Source organism: Manis pentadactyla, chromosome 17 (assembly GCF_030020395.1).
Source record: "Manis pentadactyla isolate mManPen7 chromosome 17, mManPen7.hap1, whole genome shotgun sequence".
NCBI lineage: Eukaryota > Metazoa > Chordata > Mammalia > Pholidota > Manidae > Manis > Manis pentadactyla.
In genome coordinates this window covers 14,811,142-14,826,815 of record NC_080035.1, presented here as the reverse complement: position 1 = coordinate 14,826,815, position 15,674 = coordinate 14,811,142, and the positions used below count along the sequence as shown (strand labels likewise).

The window sequence follows — 15,674 nt, the reverse complement described above, 5'->3', positions numbered from 1 at the left end:
AGCATAGGGTGCCAAGTTATTTTTTGATGATAGCTGTTTTAGTGGGTATGTTCTAATGTTACCTCTGCATTTTCCTCTCAACTAAGAATATTGAGGGTTTTATCATGTGCTCACTAGCCATTTAGATTTTCATTTGATGAAATGTCTATTCAAATCGTAAGCCCATTTTTAAATTAGGTTATTTGCCTTAAAACTGAGTTGAAATGTTATGGAAAATACTGAAAAAACCTGAACTGGATCACTGATGGAAGAACCAAGCGGCAGTTGGAGGTCTTGGAGTGTTCAGGCTTTATTTCACACCGGTGGCTGCGGGCTCAGAGGGGAGTAATCTCCCCAAAAGTCTGAACCCTGAACAAAGGCAAAGGGAGCAATATATATCTTTCTGCTTCTGTATCTGTAACATTCCTACGTGCACAGCAAGCAAGCAGGCAAGGGGGAGTTTAGGGAGTGAGCCTTGGGAGTGGGTGCTTATCAATTTTTTCTTTTATGCATAGAGTCACAAAGATTTCCTCTTATTTTTTCTAAGATTTCTTTTATGGTTTTAACGTTCACATTTAGGTCTATGATCCATTTTGAGTTAACTTTTGTATATGGTATGAAATAATATGTGTTTAAGATCACTCTTTGCACGTGGATATTTAATTATCCCATCGTCATTTGTTGAAAAGACTACCTTTTCCCCATTGACTTGCCTTGGCACCTTTGTTGAAAATTGGCCAGAATATAAGGGCTTGTTTCTGGATCTTCTGTTCCATTATCTGTATGTCTATCCTTAATGCTACTACCACCCTGTTTTGATTACTGTAGCTTCATAGTGTTGGGACAGCGTTGTGTATTTTCCTCGGTCCTTGTCCGCACCGCAACAAAGAATTGAAGGGCAGAGACACAGAAGAGAAGCAGAGTAAAAGTTTTATTTAAAGTTACTTAAAGAGAGAAGTGGTGCAGCAGGCAACCTCAGCAAGGAGAGGCGCCCAGAAAGGTTTGGAGAGAGAAAGTTTAAGATTAAAAGTTTGCACACTTAGACAGTTTGGGTGACCTCAGAGAGAGGAGCACCCCCTGAAAGGTTGAAAAGAGAGTTTAAAGTTAAAAGGTTATGCACTTAGAAAGTGTGGGCAAGTATGTTAGGTAGAGTATGTTCAGTGATGCAGGGAAGTCAGATGACAAAGTGAAGAAGTTTATTAAAGTAAGAGTGTTAAGGAATGACAGAATAGAATAATAAAGGAAGTTCATGGAACAGCCACTCAGCATGGGGCACGACCCCTGCTAACTCCTTAAGCCAGGGTCACCTGGTGTCCAGCGTCTGCTTGGATCTGCACAGAATGGGAACTGAGTCCCTACCACCCCAGGCTTTGGGGGAGCTGCAGAGCACTGGATGGAGAGAGATTATGTTCTGCGAACCTTCATGTAGGTTAAGAAGGGAGACTTTCAGGCAGGTTACTGAAGAGCATGACTGTAAGATGCAGTTCCTGGTCACCCAGGCGATGGTAATTTGCAAGCCCAGGTGTGAGCTCTCAGAAGCTCCTCCTTACTTGTCCCAGGTAGGACAGAGTGAAGGTTAAAGCCAGAATTCGGAAGATTAGAATGACAAAGCAAAGTAATAAAAACACTTACTACTGGAAAGGCCCAGAGACTGTGCGTTTAAGTGAGAAGTTTATTTAAGGTAAAAGGAGCACAATCGGAGAAAGGGGAGTGTGGACTGCCCTAGAGAAGAGGCACCCCTGAAAGGCTGGGAAAAGATTAAAAGGATACATGCCTAGAAAGTGCAGGCGACCCCAGAGAGAGCAACACCCCAAGAGGTTGGAAAGAGAGTTTAAAGTTAAAAGGTATGCACTTAGAAAGTGCCGGCGACCTCAAAGAGGAGCGCCCAAAAGGCTGGGAGTTGCCCCCTTTAAGGATTCTTTAGGAATGTGAGTAAGGGCTGGGGGTGCAGACTTGTTAAGTGGTTCTTGAATACTCAGAATTAACACAAGGAACTTCTGCTCAGATTTCTCCCTGGCATCCCGGAGTTTTGGTCTGGGAGCATATCAAACAGCGTGCCTGCCCAGCCCCCAAGGTGGTCTGAGTTATTGTCCGTTTGCTCAAGAGTAAGTTAGGAACTTACATTTTTAACTTCCGGGGTATTAAAATACAGTCTTCAAGATAGAATCCTTCCTGTTTGTTTGTTGCTAGTATTTAGACACGTACCTGATTTTCTTACATTGATCTTGTATTCTGTCACTCTGCTAAACTCCTTTATTAGATGTAGTAGTTTTTTTGGTAGATTCAAGATTTCAACCTTATATTTTTTCTTTTTTGGGGATACAGAATTTTCTGACGTCTTCACGTTGCCATAGGCAAAATTCCCAACTCCTTTGTTTGTTTTAGAGGATACATTAAATCTTTATTGCTGTTAATCACTTTTCTGTTTGGAACTGTTTGTGAGTTGCTTTTTTTTCTTTTTTCTCATCTAAATTAACTTTTATTCTGCGAAAGTCCCTGTTAGTCCATTCTTGGGTTCTGTGATACCGCTGCTGTTTTGTTCCTTCAGTTTTTCCTTTGTTCTTATACTCCACAGATGAGTGAAATCATTTCGTATTTCTCTTTCTCCGCTTGGCTTATTTCACTGAGCATAATACCCTCCAGCTCCATCCATGTTGCTGCAAATGGTAGGATTTGCCCTCTTCTTATGGCTGAGTAGTATTCCATTGTGTATATGTAACACATCTTCTTTATCCATTCATCTACCGATGGACATTTAGGTTGTTTCCAATTCTTGGCTATTGTAAATAGTGCTGCGATAAACATAGGGGTGCATCTGTCTTTCTCAAACTTGATTGCTGCATTCTTAGGGTAAATTCCTAGGAGTGGAATTCCTGGGTCAAATGGTGAGTCTGTTTTGAGCATTTTGATGAACCTCCATACTGCTTTTCACAATGGCTGAACTAATTTACATTCCCACCAGCAGTGTAGGAGGGTTCCCCTTTCTCCACAACTTCGCCAACATTTGTTGTTTGTCTTTTGGATTGCAGCCATCCTTACTGGTATGAGGTGATACCTCATTGTAGTTTTAGTTTGCATTTCTCTGATAATTAGTGATGTGGAGCATCTTTTCATGTGTCTGTTGGCCATCTGTATTTCTTTTTTGGAGAACTGTCTGTTCAGTTCCTCTGCCCATTTTTTAATTGGATTATTTGATTTTTGTTTGTTGAGGCATGTGAGCTCTTTATATATTTTGGACGTCAACCCTGTATTGGATCTGTCATTTACAAATATATTCTCCCATACTGTAGGGTTCCTTTTTGTTCTATTGATGGTGTGTTTTGCTGTACAGAAGCTTTTCAGCTTAATATAGTTCCACTTGTTCATTTTTGCTGTTGTTATCCTTGCCTGGGGAGATATGTTCAAGAAGAGGTCACTCATGTTTATGTCTAAGAGGTTTTTGCCTATGTTTTTTTCCACGAGTTTAATGGTTTCATGACTTACATTCAGGTCTTTGATCCATTTTGAATTTACTTTTGTATATGGGGTTAGACAATGGTCCAGTTTCATTCTCCTACATGTAGCTGTCCAGTTTTGCCAGCACCACCTGTTGAAGAGACTGTCATTTTGCCATTGTATGTCCATGGCTCCTTTATCAAATATTAATTGACCATATATGTTTGGGTTAATGTCTGGAGTCTCTAGTCTGTTCCACTGGTCTGTGGCTCTGTTCTTGTGCCAGTACCAAATTGTCTTGATTACTATGGCTTTATAGTAGAGCTTGAAATTGCGGAGTGAGATCCCCCCTACTTTATTCTTCTTTCTCAGGATTGCTTTGGCTATTCGGGGTCTTTGGTGTTTCCATATGAATTTTTGAATTATTTGTTCCAGTTCATTGAAGAATGTTGCTGGTAGTTTCATAGGGATTGCATCAAATCTGTATATTGCTTTGGGCAGGATGGCCATTTTGACGATGTTAATTCTTCCTAGCCACGAGTATGGGATGAGTTTCCATCTGTTAGTGTCCCCTTTAATTTCTCTTAAGAGTGACTTGTAGTTTTCAGAGTATAGGTCATTCACTTCTTTGGGTAGATTTATTCCTAGGTATTTTATTCTTTTTGATGCAATTGTGAATGGAATTGTTTTCCTGATTTCTCTTTCTATTGGTTCATTGTTAGTGTATAGGAAAGCTACAGATTTCTGTGTGTTAATTTTGTATCCTGCAACTTTGCTGTATTCCGATATCAGTTCTAGTAGTTTTGGGGTGGAGTCTTTAGGGTTTTTATGTACAATATCATGTCATCTGCAAATAGTGACAGTTTAACTTCTTCTTTACCAATCTGGATTCCTTGTATTTCTTTGTTTTGTCTGATTGCTGTGGCTAGGACCTCCAGTACTATGTTAATTAGCAGTGGGGAGAGTGGGCATCCCTGTCTAGTTCCCCGATCTCAGAGGAAAAGCTTTCAGCTTCTCGCTGTTCAGTATAATGTTGGCTGTGGGTTTATGATATATGGCCTTTATTATGTTGAGGTACTTGCCCTCTATTCCCATTTTGCAGAGAGTTTTTATCATGAATGGATGTTGAATTTTGTCGAATGCTTTTTCAGCATCTATGGAGATGATCATGTGGTTTTTGTCTTTCTTTTTGTTGACGTGGTGGATGATGTTGATGGATTTTCGAATGTTGTACCATCCTTGCATCCCTGGGATGAATCCCACTTGGTCATGGTGTATGATCATTTTGATATATTTTTGAATTCGGTTTGCTAATATTTTATTAAGTATTTTTGCATGTACATTCATCAGGGATATTGGTCTGTAATTTTCTTTTTTGGTGGGGTCTTTGCCTGGTTTTGGTATTAGGGTGATGTTGGCTTCATGGATTGAGTTTAGGAGTATTCCCTCTTCTTCTATTTTTTGGAAAACTTTAAGGAGAATGGGTATTATGTCTTCTCTGCATGTCTGATAAAATTCCGAGGTAAATCTGTCTGGCCCGGGTGTTTTGTTCTTGGGTAGTTTTTTGATTACCGTTTCAATTTCTTTGCTCGTAATTGGTTTAACTTTTGTGTTTCTTCCTTGGTCAGTCTTGGAAGGTTGTATTTTTCTAGGAAGTTGTCCATTTGTTCTAGGTTTTCCAGCTTGTTGGCATATAGGTTTTCATAGTAGTCTTTAATAATTCTTTGTATTTCTGTGGAGTCTGTCGTGATTTTTCCATTCTCATTTCTGATTCTATTGACTTGTGTTGATTCTCTTTTCCTCTTAATACGTTTGGCTAGAGGCTTATCTATTTTGTTTATTTTCTCGAAGAACCAGGTCTTGGTTTCATTGATTTTTGCTATTGTTTTATTCTTCTCAATTTTGTTTATTTCTTCTCTGATCTTTATTATATCCCTCCTTCTGCTGACTTTAGGCCTCATTTATTCTTCTTTTTCCAATTTCGATAATTGTGATGTTAGGTTATTCATTTGGGATTGTTCTTGCTTCTTCAAATGTGCCTGGATCGCTATATACTTTCCTCTTAAGACTGCTTTCGCTGCTTCCCACAGAGTTGGGGCTTTGTGTTATTGTTGTCATTTGTTTCTGTATATTCCTTGATCTCTATTTTAATTTGTTCATTGATCCATTGATATTTAGGAGCATGTTGTTAAGCCTCCATGTGTTTGTGAGCCTTTTTGTTTTCTTTGTAGAATTTATTTCTAGTTTTATACCTTTGTGGTCTGAAAGATTGGTTGGTAGAATTTCAGTATTTTGGATTTTGCTGAGGCTCTTTTTGTGGACTAGTATGTGGTCTATTCTGGAGAATGTTCCATGTGCACTTGAGAAGAATGTATATCCTGTTGCTTTTGGCTGTAGAGTTCTATAGATGTCTGTTAGGTCCATCTGCTCTCCTGTGTTGTTCAGTGCTTCCGTGTCCTTACTTATTTTCTGCCCAGTGGATCTATCCTTTGGTGTGAGTGGTGTGTTGAAGTCTCGTAAAATGAATGCACTGCAGTCTATTTCCCCCTTTAGTTCTGTTAGTATTTGTTTCACATATGCTGGTGCTCCTGTGTTGGGTGCATATATATTTAGAATGGTTATATCCTCTTGTTGGACAGAGCCCTTTATCATTATGTAATGTCCTTCTTTATCTCTTGTTACTTTCTTTGTTTTGAAGTCTATTTTATCTGATATTAGTACTGCAACCGCTGCTTTCTTCTCGCTGTTGTTTGCCTGTAATATGTTTTTCCGTCCCTTGACTTTTACTCTGTACATGTCTTTGGGTTTGAGGTGAGTTTCTTGTAAGCAGCATATAGGTGGGTCTTGCTTTTTTATTCATTCTGTTACTCTGTGTCCTTTGATTGGTGCATTCAGTCCATTTACATTTAGGGTGACTATTGAAAGGTATGTACTTACTGCCATTGCCGGCTTTAAATTCTTGGTTACCATAGGTTTAAGGTTAGCCTCTTTAGTATCTTACTGCCTAACTTAGCTTGCTTATTGAGCTGTTATATACACTGTCTGGAGATTCTTTTCTTCTCTCCGTTCTTTTTCCTCCTCCTCGATTCTTCATATGTTGGGTGTTTTGTGCTGTGCCCTTTCTAGGAGTGCCCCCATCTAGAGCAGTCCCTGTAAGATGTCCTGTAGAGGTGGTTTGTGGGAAGCAAATTCCCTCAGCTTTTGCTTGTCTGGGAATTGTTTAATCCCGCCGTCATATTTAAATGATAGTCGTGCTGGATACAGTATCCTTGGTTCAAGGTCCTTCTGTTTCATTGCATTACTGTATCATGCCATTCTCTTCTGGCCTGTGAGGTTTCTGTTGAGAAATCTGACGTTAGCCTGATGGGTTTTCCTTTATAGGTGACCTTTTTCTCTCTAGCTGCCTTTAAAACTCTTTTCTTGTCCTTGATCTTTGCCATTTTAATTATTATGTGTCTTGGTGTTGTCCTCCTTGGATCCTTTCTGTTGGGGGTTCTGTGTATTTCCGTGGTCTGTTCGATTATTTCCTACCCCAGTTTGGGGAAGTTTTCAGCAATTATTTCTTCTTTTTTTTTATTTCTTATTTTTATTTATTTATTTATTTATTTATTTATTTATTTTTGTGAGGGCATCTCTCATATTTATTGATCAAATGGTTATAACGACAATAAAATTCTGTATAGGGGAGTCAATGCTCAATGCACAATCATTAATACACCCCAAGCCTAATTTTCGTCAGTCTCCAATCTTCTGAGGCATAACAAACAAGTTCTTACATGTAGAACAAATTCTTACATAGTGAATAAGTTACATAGTGAACAGTACAAGGGCCGTCATCACAGAAACTTTCGGTTTTGCTCATGCATTATGAACTATAAACAGTCAGTTCAAATATGAATACTCATTTGGTTTTTATACTTGATTTATATGTGGATACCACATTTCTCTCTTTATTATTATTATTTTTAATAAAATGCTGAAGTGGTAGGTAGATACAAGATAAAGGTAGAAAACATAGTTTAGTGTTGTAAGAGAGCAAATGTAGATGATCAGGTATGTGCCTGTAGACTATGTGTTAATCCAAGCTAGACAAGGGCAATAAAACATCCACGTATGCAGAAGATTTCTCTCAGCACAGGGGGGGTGAGGTTCTAAGCCTCACCTCTGTTGATCCCCAATTTCTCACCTGATGACCCCCCTGCGACTGTGCCTGTCTTAGGTTGTTCCTCCCTTGAGGAATCTTACCCGTCTCTGGCTAACCAGTCATCTTCCGGGGCCATACAGGGACATGTAAAGTTGGTAAGTGAGAGAGAAGCCTTACTGTTTGAAAAGGTTAGCTTTTTACTTCTTTGCATATTTATGCCCTGTGGCTTCTATGCCCAGCATTTGTCTTGAGGTATCTTTAACACTTGGAAGAATTATGATACTCTGTAAATTTGATATGAGGCACGAATTCTATTTAAGGGTTGTAATTAGGAAGGAAGAAGAAAAGCTATAGAAGTAGCAGGCGGAAGAAAACATGGGAAGATTGATTATTTCTTTGACATATCTTCTTGTAGAGTAACTTCAGCATGTATAGGTTTTAAACTACTAATTAAATTGCGCACACACATTAACATAATAGGAGTATAGTTACATAACCAAAGCATACCTGTAATTACCAGCCATCTCCAGTGAAACCAAGAAAACAAGTTTGGCACCTTAGGCATTTGTGAAAACTTATCTATGATATGGTGGATATTGTCCAACTGAACTTGAACAGTCTGAGAGACATCAGACAAATTAAAACAACCCATTCCTGGGGAATGTTCACATCCCTTATGTTCTTTTAACAGTAAATAGTCTGTAGTTGTAAGATTTTGGAGCGCTACAATTTGCACTTCTCCTAATTCTTGATTGAGTTCCAACAGTATAGATCCAGTCAAATTTGTTGTTTTACTGTATGCACAGGCCAGCTTAGATATCTCCTTCCTCATTCCCATGGCAAGTCCAGGAACTGGTGGGATGAGTGCATACAGCTGTAGCAGTGCGTGGATGTTTGTTGGGGTTTTTTGATGATCATCTTCTGGCATGAGTCTTCCAGAGAGTGCTGATGTTGGAAGTTCTCTTTCATATCGTATCTTAGTTCATTTTCAGGGTAGCCCAATTAGGCTTTGATCTTCTGTATAAACGCAAACAGACCCTTTGCCTACACTTTTATGTGCCCTTTATACCCTTGTGTAGAACTCATTGGAGGTTACCACACAGGAACTGCCCTTTTTGTTTTGTTTTGTTTTTGGTATCACTAATCTACATTTATATGATAAATATTATGTTTACTAGTCTCTCCCCTATACCAGGTCTCCCCTAAAAACCCCTTTACAGTCACTGTCCATCAGCATAGCAAAATGTTGTAGAATCACTACTTGTCTTCTCTGTGTTGTACAGCCCTCCCTTTTCTCCTACCCCCCCATGCATGTTAATCTTAATACCCCCCTACTTCTCTCCACCCCTTATCCCTCCCTACGCACCCATCCTCCCCAGTCCCTTTCCCTTTGGTACCTGTTAGTCCATTCTTGAGTTCTGTGATTCTGCTGCTGTTTTGTTCCTTCAGTTTTTCCTTTGTTCTTATATTCCACAGATGAGTGAAATCATTTGGTATTTCTCTTTCTCCGTTTGGCTTGTTTCACTGAGCATAATACCCTCCAGCTCCATCCATGTTGCTGCAAATGCTTGGATTTCCCTTTTCTTATGGCTGAGTAGTATTCCATTGTGTATATATACCACATCTTCTTTATCCATTCATCTATCGATGGACATTTAGGTGGCTTCCAATTCTTGGCTATTGTAAATAGTGCTGCGATAAACATAAGGGTGCATCTGTCTTTGCTCAAACTTGATTGCTGTGTTTTTAGGGTAAATTCCTAGGAGTGCAATTCCTGGGTCAAATGGTAGGTCTGTTTTGAGCATTTTGATGTACCTCCATACTGCTTTCCACAATGGTTGAACTAACTTACATTCCCACCAGCAGTGTAGGAGGGTTCCCCTTTCTCCACAGCCTCGCCAACATTTGTTGTTGTTTGTCTTTTGGATGGCAGCCATCCTTACTGGTGTGAGGTGATACCTCATTGTAGTTTTAATTTGCATTTCTCTGATAATTAGCGATGTGGAGCATCTTTTCATGTGTCTGTTGGCCATCTGTTTTTCTTTTTTGGAGAACTGTCTGTTCAGTTCCTCTGCCCATTTTTTAATTGGGTTATTTGTTTTTTGTTTGTTGAGGCGTGTGAGCTCTTTATATATTCTGGACGTCAAGCCTTTATCGGATGTGTCATTTTCAAATATATTCTCCCATACTGTAGGGATCCTTTTTGTTCTATTGATGGTGTCTTTTGCTGTACAGAAGCTTTTCAGCTTAATATAGTCCCACTTACTCATTTTTGCTGTTGTTTTCCTTGCCCGGGGAGATATGTTCAAGAAGAGGTCACTCATGTTTATGTCTAAGAGGTTTTTGCCCATGTTTTCTTCCAAGAGTTTAATGGTTTCATGGCTTACATTCAGGTCTTTGATCCATTTTGAGTTTACTTTTGTATATGGGGTTAGACAATGGTCCAGTTTCATTCTCCTACATGTAGCTGTCCAGTTTTGCCAGCACCACCTGTTGAAGAGACTGTCATTTTGCCATTGTATGTCCATGGCTCCTTTATCAAATATTAATTGACCATATATGTCTGGGTTAATGTCTGGATTCTCTAGTCTGTTCCATTGGTCTGTGGCTCTGCTCTTGTGCCAGTACCAAATTGTCTTGATTACTATGGCTTTCTAGTAGAGCTTGAAGTTGGGGAGTGAGATCCCCCCTACTTTATTCTTCTTTCTCAGGATTGCTTTGGCTATTCGGGGTCTTTGGTGTTTCCATATGAATTTTTGAATTATTTGTTCCAGTTCATTGAAGAATGTTGCTGGTAGTTTCATAGGGATTGCATCAAATCTGTATATTGCTTTGGGCAGGATGGCCATTTTGACGATATTAATTCTTCCTAGCCACGAGCATGGGATGAGTTTCCATCTGTTAGTGTACCCTTTAATTTCTCTTAAGAGTGACTTGTAGTTTTCAGAGTATAAGTCTTTCACTTCTTTGGTTAGGTTTATTCCTAGGTATTTTTTTCTTTTTGATGCAATTGTGAATGGAGTTGTTTTCCTGCTGTCTCTTTCTGTTGGTTCATTGTTAGTGTATAGGAAAGCCACAGATTTCTGTGTGTTGATTTTTTATCCTGCAACTTTGCTGTATTCCAATATCAGTTCTAGTAGTTTTGGCGTGGAGTCTTTAGGGTTTTTTATGTACAGTATCATGTCATCTGCAAATAGTGACAGTTTAACTTCTTCTTTACCAATCTGGATTCCTTGTATTTCTTTGTTTTGTCTGATTGCCGTGGCTAGGACCTCCAGTACTATGTTAAATAACAGTGGAGAGAGTGGGCATCCCTGTCTAGTTCCCGATCTCAGAGGAAATGCTTTCAGCTTCTCGCTGTTCAATATAATGTTGGCTGTCAGTTTATCATAGATGGCCTTTATTATGTTGAGGTACTTGCCCTCTATACCCATTTTGCTGAGAGTTTTTAACATGAATGGATGTTGAACTTTGTCAAATGCTTTTTCAGCATCTATGGAGATGATCATGTGGTTTTTGTCTTTCTTTTTGTTGACGTGGTGGATGATGTTGATGGACTTTCGAATGTTGTACCATCCTTGCATCCCTGGGATGAATCCCACTTGGTCATGGTGTATGATCCTTTTGATGTATTTTAGAATTCGGTTTGCTAATATTTTGTTGAGTATTTGTGCATCTACGTTCATCAGGGATTGGTCTGTAGTTTTCTTTTTTGGGGGGGTCTTTGCCTGGTTTTGGTATTAGGGTGATGTTAGCTTCATAGAATGAGTTTGGGAGTATCCCCTCCTCCTCTATTTTTTGGAAAACTTTAAGGAGAATGGGTATTATGTCTTCCCTGTATGTCTGATAAAATTCTGAGGTAAATCCATCTGGCCCGGGGTTTTTGTTCTTGGGTAGTTTTTTGATTACCGCTTCAATTTCGTTGCTGGTAATTGGTCTGTTTAGATTTTCTGTTTCTTCCTGGTTCAATCGTGGAAGGTTGTATTTTTCTACGAAGTTGTCCATTTCTCCTAGGTTTCCCAGCTTGTTAGCATATAAGTTTTCATAGTATTCTCCAATAATTCTTTGCATTTCCGTGGTGTCCGTCGTGATTTTTCCTTTCTCGTTTCTGATACTGTTGATTTGTGTTGACTCTCTTTTCTTCTTAATAAGTCTGGCTAGAGGCTTATCTATTTTGTTTATTTTCTCGAAGAACCAGCTCTTGGTTTCATTGATTTTTGCTATTGTTTTATTCTTCTCAATTTTGTTTATTTCTTCTCTGATCTTTATTATGTCCCTCCTTCTGCTGACCTTAGGCCTCATCTGTTCTTCTTTTTCCAATTTCGATAATTGTGACATTAGACCATTCATTTGGGATTGCTCTTCCTTTTTAAATATGCTTGGATTGCTATATACTTTCCTCTTAAGACTGCTTTTGCTGTGTTCCACAGAAGTTGGGGCTTAGTGTTGTTGTTGTCATTTGTTTCCATATATTGCTGGATCTCCATTTTGATTTGGTCATTGATCCATTGATTATTTAGGAGCGTGTTGTTAAGCCTCCATGTGTTTGTGAGCCTCTTTGCTTTCTTTGTACAGTTTATTTCTCGTTTTATGCCTTTGTGGTCTGAAAAGTTGGTTGGTAGGATTTCAATCTTTTGGAATTTTCTGAGGCTCTTTTTGTGGCCTAGTATGTGGTCTATTCTGGAGAATGTTCCATGTGCACTTGAGAAGAATGTGTATCCTGTTGCTTTTGGGTGTAGAGTTCTGTAGATGTCTATTAGGTCCATCTGTTCTAGTGTGTTGTTCAGTGCCTCTGTGTCCTTACTTATTTTCTGCCCCGTGGATCTATCCTTTGGGGTGAGTGGTGTGTTGAAGTCTCCTAGAATGAATGCATTGCAGTCTATATCCCCCTTTAGTTCTGTTAGTATTTTTTTCACATATGCTGGTGCTCCTGTGTTGGGTGCACATATATTTAGAATGTTTATATCCTCTTGTTTGACTGAGCCCTTTATCATTATGTAGTGTCCTTCTTTATCTCTTGTTTCTTTCTTTGTTTTGAAGTCTATTTTGTCTGATATTAGTACTGCAACCCCTGCTTTCTTCTCACTGTTGTTTGCTTGAAATATGTTTTTCCATCCCTTGACTTTTAGTCTGTACATGTCTTTGGGTTTGAGGTGAGTTTCTTGTAAGCAGCATATAGATGGGTCTTGCTTTTTTATCCATTCTGTTACTCTGTGTCTTTTGATTGGTGCATTCAACCCATTAACATTTAGGGTGACTATTGAAAGATATGTACTTATTGTCATTGCAGGCTTTAAATTCGTGGTTACCAAAGGTTCAAGGTTAGCCTCTTTAGTATCTTACTGCCTAACTTAGCTCGCTTATTGAGCTGTTATATACACTGTCTGGAGATTCTTTTCTTCTCTCCCTTCTTGTTCCTCCTCCTCGATTCTTCATATGTTGGGTGTTTTGTGCTGTGCTCTTTCTAGGAGTGCTCCCATCTAGAGCAGTCCCTGTAAGCTGTTCTGTAGAGGTGGTTTGTGGAAAGCAAATTCCCTCAGCTTTTGTTTGTCTGGGAATTGTTTAATCCCACCATCATATTTGAATGATAGTCGTGCTGGATACAGTATCTTTGGTTCAAGGCCCTTCTGTTTCATTGTATTAAATATATCATGCCATTCTCTTCTGGCCTGTAGGGTTTCTGTCGAGAAGTCTGATGTTAGCCTGATGGGTTTCCCTTTATAGGTGACCTTTTTCTCTCTAGCTGCCTTTAACACTCTTTCCTTGTCCTTGATCTTTGCCATTTTAATTATTATGTGTCTTGTTGTTGTCCTTCTTGGATCCTTTCTGTTGGGGGTTCTGTGTATTTCCGTGGTCTGTTCGATTACTTCCTCCCCCAGTGTGGGGAAGTTTTCAGCAATTATTTCTTCTAAGATACTTTCCATCTCTTTTCCTCTCTTTTCTTCCTCTGGGACCCCTATAATACGGATATCGTTCCTTTTAGATTGGTCACACAGTTCTCTTAATATTGTTTCATTCCTGGAGATCCTTGTGTCTCTCTCTATGTCAGCTTCTATGCAATCCTGTTCTCTGGTTTCAATTCCATCAATGGCCTTTTGCATCCTATCCATTCTGCTTATAAACCCTTCCAGAGTTTGTTTCATTTCTGTGATCTCCTTTCTGGCATCTGTGATCTCCCTCCGGACTTCATCCCATTTCTCTTGCGTATTTCTCTGCATCTCTGTCAGCATGTTTATGATTCTTATTTTGAATTCTTTGTCAGGAAGACTGGTTAGGTCTGTCTCCTTCTCTGGTGTTGTCTCTGTGATCTTTGTCGGCCTGTAGCTTTGCCTTTTCATGGTGATAGGAATAGTCTGCAGAACTGGGACGAGTGACGGCTGGAAGGACTTCCTTTCTTGTTGGTTTGTGGCCCTCCTCTCCTGGGAGAACAGCGACCTCTAGTGGCTTGTGCTGGGCAGCTGCAGCGCAGACAGGGCTTCTGCTTCCTGCCCGGTTGCTATGGATTTTATCTCCGCTGTTGCTGTGGGCGTGGCCTGGCTCGGTCCTCTGCACCAATGTGGTGGAGTCGCGTTGCAGTGGGAGCAGCCGGGAGGCTATTTATCTCTGTAAGGGTCCTCCGTGCTCCCTTCAGCCCAGGGGTTAGGGTGCCCAGAGATCTCCGGATTCCCTACCTCTGGACTAAGTGTCCCACCCTGCCCCTTTAAGACTTCCAAAAAGCATCTGCCAACACAAAACGACCACTAAATAAATAAATAAATAAATGAATGAATGAATGAATGAATGAATGAAGAATGAATGAAGAATGAATGAATGAAGAATGAATGAATGAATGAATGAATGAATGAAGAATGAATGAATGAAGAATGAATGAAAGAATGAATGAATGAATGAATGAAAGAAAGAAAGAGAGAGAGAGAGAGAGAGAGAGAGAGAGAGAGAGGAAGGGAGGGAGGGAGGGAGGGAGGGAGGGAGGGAGGGAGGGCTGCTCGTTTTTCTTTATTCTCCGGCGCCAGCGTCAGGCACCCAGTCACTGGTCTCTCTGCCCTGTTTCCCTGGTATTGGGGTCCCTATCCCTTTAAGACTTCCAAAAAGCGCTTGCCAAAACAAAACAACAACAGCAAAAAAACAAAACAAAATGGCCGTTCACTTTTCTTTTGTTCTCTGGTGCCGGCCTCTGATACCCACTCGCTGGTCTTGCTGCCCTGTTTCCCTAGTATCCAGGGCCCCGCGCATGCACTGTGTCTGCGCTCTGGTCGGGATGGCTGGGGCTGGGTGTTCAGCAGTCAGTCCTGGGCTCCCTCTCCCTCCTGCTCTGCCTGCTCTTCTCCCGCCGGGAGCTGGGGGAAGGGGCACTTGGGTCCCCCCGGCCGGGGCTTGTATCTTACCCCCTTTGAGAGGCGGTGGGTTCTCGCAGGTGTGGATGTGGTCTGGATGTTGTCCTGTGTCCTCTGGTCTTTTTTCTAGGAAGAGTTGTCTTTGTTATATTTTCTTACATATATGAGGTTTTGGGAGGAGATTTCCGCTGATCTACTCACGCCGCCATCTTGGCTCCACCTCGTGAGTTGGTTTTTTAAGTCTGTGAATGACTTTGCTGAGAAAGCAAAGATCTCTGATTTAATTATATAAGAGAGGTAATTTGGCCACTTTTTTTCAGGTTCCTCCCAATAAAATAGATTATGAATATAGTGAACTGATCTTATACCAGAATCAAGTGATGAGAGAGGCAGATCTATTTCAGGAATCTTTGGATCATATAGAAACTTATGAGAAGCAAATATGCGATAAACTTTTGGTGGAAGAAATTAAAGGTAAGTTGACCTGCCTTTTCTTTTTTAGTTGCTTCAGTTAAAGAAAAGAAAGACTATCTACGTTATTGTTCTAACATTTTAAATAAGACTTGCTTTGTATCAGGGAATGTCATAAATACTTATTATTAAGCCAGTATTTATTTAGTTAATCCTCATAACGACCCTATGATGTAGTTATGTCCATTTTAGAGATAGGGGACTGAGGAACAGAAAGGTTAGGTGACTAGCCCAAAGCCACACAGCTAAATAAGTTGCATAGGGCTGGATCTAAGTACAGGGATTTTGACTCCAGATCCATTTCTTTGGCA

At 40.0% G+C, this 15,674-nt stretch overlaps 1 protein-coding gene across 7 annotated transcripts in view; it reads left to right on the top strand.

Moving 5' to 3' along the window:
* Nucleotides 1-15,674, top strand: part of NAA16 (N-alpha-acetyltransferase 16, NatA auxiliary subunit) — a 77,089-nt gene that overhangs the window by 12,653 nt on the left and 48,762 nt on the right. For all 7 annotated transcript variants that reach the window (XM_057494404.1, XM_036932398.2, XM_036932397.2 and 4 more), the window contains exon 6: nucleotides 15,213-15,366. In XM_057494404.1, the coding sequence (XP_057350387.1) occupies nucleotides 15,213-15,366 (154 nt within the window). The remainder of the gene's footprint in view (nucleotides 1-15,212; nucleotides 15,367-15,674) is intronic.